Below are 7,805 nucleotides of genomic sequence, written 5' to 3'. Positions count from 1 at the left end.
CACCCTTCCCACCCCGCATCCCACCCTGTCTCCTGCCCGTTCCTGCCCCATTTTCAGCTCCTGGCGACAGCTTCATACCGGGGTGGTCCGGCGGTTGGCTGTGTTGGTGTGGATAGAGTCCTTGTTCTCTTTCTGGATACAGTTGTGAACCTGGAGGAAACTGTTGTCCCTGTCGGAGTTGTAGGTGGCGGTAGGGGTGGTGGTTGCCTTCAGCGGGTCCCTGGTCAGGGTGTACATCGAGATCTCTGTTGATGGGAGGGTGTTGAACCCTTTGATCCCGACGGGAGAGGCATCCCTGGAGTGTGAAGGCTCAGTGGAGCGGGAGCTGGAGCGGCTGCGTCTCTGATAGCGGTATCGGTAGCTGGGGATGCGGGTGATGGCGGAGGACTGGAGGTAGTCCGTGGCGCGAGCGTTGGCGCGCAGCTGTTTGTGCCGGTCTATGAACATGTGGACGGCCAGCACTCCCACCATCTCGGCTATAATGAAGGACAGGGCCCCAAAGTAGAAGGACCAGCCGTAGGAGTAGCTGTTCTTCTTAGAGTCACTCTTGGAGGGGTCTCCAGCATTGGCTGATATGTATACGATGATGCCAATTATATTACTCAGACCTGCCAGCCGGACGGTGGGGAAGAGAAAGGGAGATGGCAGGAGAGTCACACATGAGGGTTGTGGGGTTGTGGACAGAAGGGCCCCCAGACTCCCATCCCCTCCCAGTGGGCCACTTCCCTTAGGAAACCAGGCAAGACCCTCCTTGCACACCTGCAGCATCACTGGACTGCACTCCTGGCTGGTTCCCGAGAGATGCCATCGGTAGGGAAAGAAACCCTCTCCCTCCAGCATCTCCCTTGCAGCAGGAAATCCCCTCCTGCCTGCAGGGTGCAGCTGCCTGCCTCTTCCAGGCAAGGAAGCAGGGTGAAAAGGCTTGTTTTCTCCCCAAATAAGGCTCATCAGAGCTAGGAACCATAAGCATTCCTGCCTGAGCAACTGAGCCCATGCAGGATGCCACAGCTGAGCAGGCTGTCCATCTCCCAGATCCCAGGAGCATCAGGCCCTGTGCATCCCTTTACCTGCAGACACGAAGAAGATGCCGGCACTAAGGATGATGTTGTGTCGGGTTTTGTAGAACTCGCTGGCTGCAATGCAGAGTCCACCCATGAAAAGCAGAATCACACTCAGGATCGGGAAAATACTAGAGGCTCTAACAGCCCCTGCAGAGGAGAGAGGGAGCAGGACAGAAAGAACAACAGAGGTGTGAGAGAGAGGAAAAAAGGGGTGAGGATATGGGGTTACGTGGGGGTACACGAGTGGGGGTAGAGGGGAGACACAGAAGGCAATGTGCAGGTGGGGGGAAGTAATACAAGGAGGGATAAATGTATTGGGGAGGGAGAGAGAAACAAAGTGTGTCAGAAAAAGAGAGCTGTCCGAAGCATCTCCCTTGCTCCCTGTCTGCTGCCACGAAGCTGGTGGCTCAGTGTGGGGAGGTGTGGGGCTGTTGGCTGAGCTGGGACCCTGCCGTGCTGCCTGTCCCCCCTTACACTGTCTTATCCTTCACTTTTGGGGGGACAACAGACTGGAGGGGGAGCCCTGGCACCATCCAGCTTCTGCTCCTGGGGGGCATTGCTGCTCCAGCCCACTCTTCAAAAAGCAGCCACACAAATGCTTCCCATAGAGCTGCTCGATCTCGAATCCTCCCAAAAGGGCCTGAGCATCTCAAGGAGAGATTTATTTATTTATATATCTTTTTAGGGTTGGGAAGGAGCTCCTGCTGCTCTGTAGCTGCAGTGAGGGCCGAGAAGCTGAAGTCCCAGCCCTCCACGCTGAAGCACAGGGCTTACCCTGGTGATCGAACAACTGGGCTCCTTCCAGAGGGCAGTGATGTGTTCGGATGTGCCAGCTCCCACACACGCACTCTCCATCGGTCGATAACGGGAATGGCTCAGCCAGCAGAGGGCAATGGCACTGATGCCCGTGTATGCTCGTACACACATGCAAAATGTACCCCAAAGCTTCTGGGGGGACTCTCTTGTAATCACGCAGCAAAAGGCCAGGTCTGTATATACATGTGCACACACGTGCAAGTGCACACATGCTGACTGTGGGCTGCTCAGTGGGTACCAACAGGCTGCCTGTGTTCACGTGGCCAATATTCATATGTTTTAATTAGGAAGGCCTTCCCTTCTCCCTTCCCAAGAGAAAGTAAGCTGGTAAAGCGTGAAATGAAGCCTTGCTTGGTAAAGAAAGGTACCAGAGTGGCTGGTGCAATTCTGCATGTGGAGCAAAGATCTGGAAGGGGGGGATGAAAGCCAATATATCCTTGCCTGCAAGAATGAACCCTACTGAAGCAAGCACAGGATTTACACCTAAGTGGGCAGAGAGCATGCTTCAAAGAGCCTGTTGGCATCAGGATCCTACCAGGCACAAGCGGTCCACTCTTTGAGGGGGGGCCCTAGCCCACTGCCTGTGCATAGGGAATGCAAACAGCAGGGAGAAACCTCTCTTGCTTGCTTTCCAGTTCTGCCTGGCTGTGTTTCAGGGACCAGGATAGTGATAATAACCTTCTTAATAGCTTCTGGAAAGCAAGGTGGAATTTGACAATGTGAAGCTTAAATGGCAGGAAGCAAAGAGCTTCCTGACAAGAGGTGTTTGATTTCAAAGAGACTAACACACCTTAAGTGGACGGTTGGCAGAAATAAAGTCTAAGCCCTTCTAGCAAGGCCATGGGCAGTGCCCCACAGTTATGTCCTAGTCCCCTAAATGAGGGAATCGCTTAGTCTGATGATAATGAATGACTTCCTAGCTGTTCTTGCCAGTACCACCAAGCATCACCCATGCAGAGAGCCCAGGGACTCTGGTTTGGCAGGAGTCCTGGGAAGAAGCTGTTCAGTGGGGTCCCTCTTCAGTCATGTCTAAGCCAGCAGAAATCCCACTTCCCTCATGAATGATCCAAGGTGTCCTTTATTGACTCACCAAATTCCTCTTTGAACCTGTTTCTTTCTTGAAAAGGGCTCTACACTGGGACGCCATCAGGTCCTGATGATGGGTCAGTTTGTGTGCTCAGATCTTGTTCCCTCTGAGGGAACAGACTCATCCTTCTTGAGATGCTTGGCCCCTTCCCCCAACTCTTCTTTCTGAAGTGCAGCTGATGCTGCAAGCAGCTTCCTCTCTCTCAAACAGCTCTGCAAGAGCAGGTTTGGCCTCAGAGGCAGCCTGCACAGCCGCTGTGCCAAACTGGATCAAACCCCTGTATTCAGCTCTGCTGTTCAGGGGCCAAGCAGCGATTAAGAGGCTGATGCTGCAGAAAGGCATCTGAAGGAAGCAATCTCCCTGGGTTATTTACAATTTACAGTGGATGAAGAACTGTTTGAGAAACCAAGAGGAAGCAGCATAAGGTCTGCCTCTTTTCACATACAAATGAGCCTCACAGAGCCTAAATTATCTCTCATCCCTGCCGCAGGGCTGGGTCTCCACATCTGGCTTGGAGAATGCCTGGCTGACAAGGAGCTATTCTGAAAGACTCCCAGCCTTTTGGAGTCCTCTGATGCTTAACCTTGGGAGGTCAAAAGCTCTCATCTCAGATTTCTGAATGGAGAAGATCTCTTCTTGTGATGTCAAAAGGCATTGGGCTTGTGGAGGGAGGGCAGGATAGCAAGGTGGGGACCTAAGAGGAGGAATGATCCCTGTTCAGCCATGCTAAAGGAAGAGCAAGCTCTTGCCTCTAGGGCAAGGTGGAAATGCTGGCTTGTGATCAGGGAGGGCAACACACGGTGTTGATCTGCCCTGCTTCACCCACATGTCCCAGACTGGGCTTGGAGCTCAGGTTAGGTTTCCTTATGGAGATGCCATGTGCCTGGTTTACAGCACCTCTCCAAGTGGCTCTGGGTGAGCACCAGCTCTTTTCTTCAAAGGGCTCTGACTCTCCTTTCTCCTGCTTCCTGTTCCCATCACTAAAAGCAGCACAGATCAGACCTGCAGCCCTTATAGGCAAGTGGTGTTTGGGGAAAGATAAAGACAGAAATAGGTGCTCCTCAGACACAGTGCAGCTAATTTCTTAAATTGATGCAAGTGCAGTATCAGGTAAGGAAATATAAACTTCCTCTGCTTCAGGAAAGACACACAGATTCTCGCATACACTCACACTGCCCCAGCTAGCACAGTCCTGACCTTACATCTGCTCAGCAGCTCTCCAATGGATTTGAATTAAGACTCTAGATTTATATCAAAGTTAATTGTCATTAATAAAAAAAGCCATCAGTTGTTACTGTGAGTTTGAAACTTGCACTGTCTTATGAGCAGGGCCCCAAGGAGGTGAGAGTGGAACTGGTTTGGGGGGGCAGTGTGGCTCTGGGGTCACCTCCTCTGGCTTGCTGAGCCTCACAGGTCCCAGCATATCCACCACTCTACCTACAGAGAACAAAAGGCACTCGACGCTAGCACCTACGAGCCATTGCAAGAAGAAGAACCTGCAGACTTACGGAGGAAATATTCTGCTGTATCGGCTTCATAATCTGCATCCTCAGGGAAGTGATCGATTTGCTTACACAGACCTTTAAAATTCCCTAGGGAACAAGAGAAAAAAACAAGAACAAATGAGAACACCAAAACCTGCCTCACAGGAACAACTGCCCTCTGCATCGCCCTTTATGCCCTCCCTGCCTTCCCTCCAGACAGCACTCCTGATTGCGTATAGATGCCCATTAAATGCCCAGGTATTCTCCTTGCATGCTCACACATGCATCTCCCTCTTATTTGCACAGGAATATGGGATTCACTATCTGGATCCAGCCTCATGCCCACCTAGCACAGCACCCCTCACTCGGTGGTGAAGAGCAGCAGGAGCTTTGGCCAGCAGGCATGGCTCCTGCTGCAGATAGACAGGAGAGCACTGCCCACCTCCAAGGAAGATGGTGGGGTGGGAAGAGGAGCCAGAGGCTGGGTCACCCTGTGAAGCACAAGGGCCAGAGTCCCTTCCCTCAGCATTGACCAGCGTAACTGGGTGTTTGTGCTTCACCTGGTGTGGCTTCTGTGGATCCCAGCAGCAGGGATCAGGTTTGGGTGGAAAAGCGCTTGTTTCTCTCAGCTGTGAATTTGCTGCCTATTCTTTTCATGTGCAGGATACATTCTGTTGTTCTGGTGCAGTGTGAGAGGAGCAAAACCTCTTAGTCTACTTTCTCCATAAAACTGCTTGGTTTTGCATACCTTTATCGGGTCTCCTCTTGTGTCCTCTCACAGACTAAGGCTACAAGAAGCTCGGTGCATATGCGTGTACGTGGCTCAGCAGCAAAACACCCTTTGCACTGGGGGAGCAAAATCTTCTACTGTAAGTGAGGGAACCCAGGCTGGTCACCCTCAGTTTCAGCAGACTGTCTTATGTACAGGGCCTCTGCTAGCTTTAGTCATGGGGCATCCTTTTCCACACACTCTACGACCAGCAAAGCCATCTCAGCAGGAGGCAAGCAACACCTTCCTAGTCTTTTGTCATCTGAGATGTCTACCAGGTTCTTATTTTCGTCGTCCATGTCTCTCTCCTCTTGAAATCACGAACACCACTCCAGAGAGGTAACCCTCAAGCCATGTCATCATCATGACCACTGGTGGACTAGTATCTCCAAGGATCAGGTTGTTCATGCTGGTACAGGGGTGCCCACATGCAAGGCAATTTCCTTATGCCTCTGGGGTTCCCCCAAACTTCTTCCCCTTACATTTCCCTCTGGATTCTTGCACTGGCCGGCCATTAACACAAAACTGATGGGCATAATATGTTCAGAAATGTGAAAAGCAGTGTCTGCATGAGGTACCTGGATAGGCATGATGATCCCATTGGCCCCCTCACCAGAAGTCAGCCACCAAAGTGGCTCAGGCTGACTGATCCCTTAGCAGAAGGGTTTGGAGACTGAGTCTGGAGAGTAACAAATGCTGTGGCAACATGGGAAAGCCGCCTGCCACCCTGTCCCTGAGCCCAGCCACTGGACAAGCTGGTTGTGCATGGGGAGGGGACAGTGAAGCCACTGCATGTGTGGTTGCTGCCTCTGGGAAGGGTTGAACGTGATGAACCCAGAGCTCTTCTAGGACAACCCTACCCAGACTGAGACCTGCAGGCACCGTATCAGGTCCCAGAGTCATGTCTTGGAAGGTTTATTCCAGATTAATTCCTATGACCTTCCAAATATTTGGTCATAGCTGGAAGAAGGACCAAGCTCAAAGGATTCCCTCTGAGATTCTTCTCGAGACTGAGCCTTGCTGGAACAAGGATTGGAACACTTTGGGAGGCAGCGATGAGCAAATAGTTGTAGAAGGCAGGTAGGGAGGTTCCTCTAGGTCAGCCCCCAAGCTTAGCTCTGTCTGCGTCCAGTCATGTTGTGTCTAATGCTTCTGAGATACCTACTGCCTTTAACTACTAGTTCAAAGAGCTTCCATGGAGAGGCTAGAGACAGTACAGAGGAGTGTGTGTGCATGTGAGAGGTAAGTAATAGGAGAAGAAAGTAGGAACAAAGCTTCTCTGTGTAGTTCTGAAGTGTTATTCCCACACTGAAACTGTGGGTTATGAAAGGAGGTTATTAATCATCCATCCTCAATCCAGTTACCTCGTTCAAGAAATGTCTGCTTCTTAGCCATATGTCTTCTGAAAGGAAAGCTGCACAGCCAGACTCCTTTGCCACACTCCCACCCTGCTTCTTGCCCACTTAAAAACCTGTGAGGAAGGTAGATATAGCATGAAGGGGGTCCTTTCGCTTGCTTGCCCCTGACTGCCCAGGGCCATCTGCCTATGACAGGCAGAGCAGCTCATCACCCTGGTCCTTTGGTTGCTGTCACTGCTGTACAGTGCATGTGAGCACTGCTGCTCTCCGAGGCACTGAAGGAACCTCCAAAACCAGATTTCAGCTCCTTGCCTGGCACATCTTGAATGCTGAATGCCTCCTGCTTGTACACTGTTGGGGAGCACTTCCCAGGCAAGGCTCCCATCACACAGCTGGAGACCCCCAGCTGGAATCAGCCAGGGAGGGAAGAGGCACTGCATGTGGAAACCTCCTCTTTCTGTGCCATCCTTTCCCTGCTTCTTCTTTTCTCCTTCTCCCCCACTCTATTTCTTGCTGTATTTGAGCCTGATTAATTCCTATGCGAAGAATCAAGCTGCCTGGGAAAGACACTGCATCTTGAGCAGGGTGTCTTTTACATGGACTTGTGTGGGATAGCTGGTTAGAAGTTCAGCTACTTAGTCAGGGTGAGGGGACATGCAGGCTCTTTGCTCCTGGTGCTGAGAGTCCAGAAGTCCTGGCTGACCTGGCTCAGCAGGGTGCTTGGCCATTGGGCTGTCCAGCCTTGGCTTACTTAAGATGCTGGGGGCATTGAGGAGCTGCCCTTCACTGCAGGCTGGTACGCTGTGCCAGGCTGCCTCCCCTCCCTGGCTCAACCCTGCCGGGGTTTATGCTGGCAAGGTGGGCAGCACTGGTCCCACTTCAGGCCCTGCTTTGTCTGTGCTTAGCAGACTCTGAATTCCTGTGCTATCACACCCTCTCCCCCAATGCCTCCTAGCTCCTCTGGGCAACGGATGGGGAAAGGATGCAGAATTTAGGTCATTAACACACTGACTGGGGATGTAAGAGAACAGGATTCAGTTTTTGCTCTGCCACAGGCTTGCTGTTAGAACAACTTCTTGTCTCTGCCTCAGAGTCCCACCCTGTAAAACAAGGGTGCCAGGACTCCCCTGCCTCGTGCTGCACACGAGGGCATGGTGCGGGTGCACCAGTTTGTATCGGTGAGTGACGGATGGCAGCAGTTCAGCTCGGTGCGGGGAAGGCCTCGGTGTC

General features: G+C 52.1%; 1 protein-coding gene across 2 annotated transcripts in view; it reads right to left on the bottom strand.

The window, feature by feature from the left end:
* CACNG2 (calcium voltage-gated channel auxiliary subunit gamma 2) overlaps positions 1 to 7,805 on the bottom strand; it is a 50,529-nt gene continuing 42,724 nt past the window's right edge. For both annotated transcript variants that reach the window (XM_057420499.1, XM_057420500.1), the window contains 3 exons: positions 4,473 to 4,556; positions 1,068 to 1,208; positions 1 to 608 (listed from right to left, as the gene is read on the bottom strand). In XM_057420499.1, the coding sequence (XP_057276482.1) occupies positions 73 to 608; positions 1,068 to 1,208; positions 4,473 to 4,556 (761 nt within the window). In that variant the 3' untranslated portion in view covers positions 1 to 72. The remainder of the gene's footprint in view (positions 609 to 1,067; positions 1,209 to 4,472; positions 4,557 to 7,805) is intronic.

Source organism: Pezoporus wallicus, unplaced genomic scaffold (assembly GCF_028554395.1).
Source record: "Pezoporus wallicus isolate ANWC-B61680 ecotype Strahan unplaced genomic scaffold, APGP_CSIRO_Pwel_v1 contig_2871, whole genome shotgun sequence".
Lineage (NCBI taxonomy): Eukaryota > Metazoa > Chordata > Aves > Psittaciformes > Psittacidae > Pezoporus > Pezoporus wallicus.
This window is presented reverse-complemented; position numbering and strand designations above follow the sequence as displayed.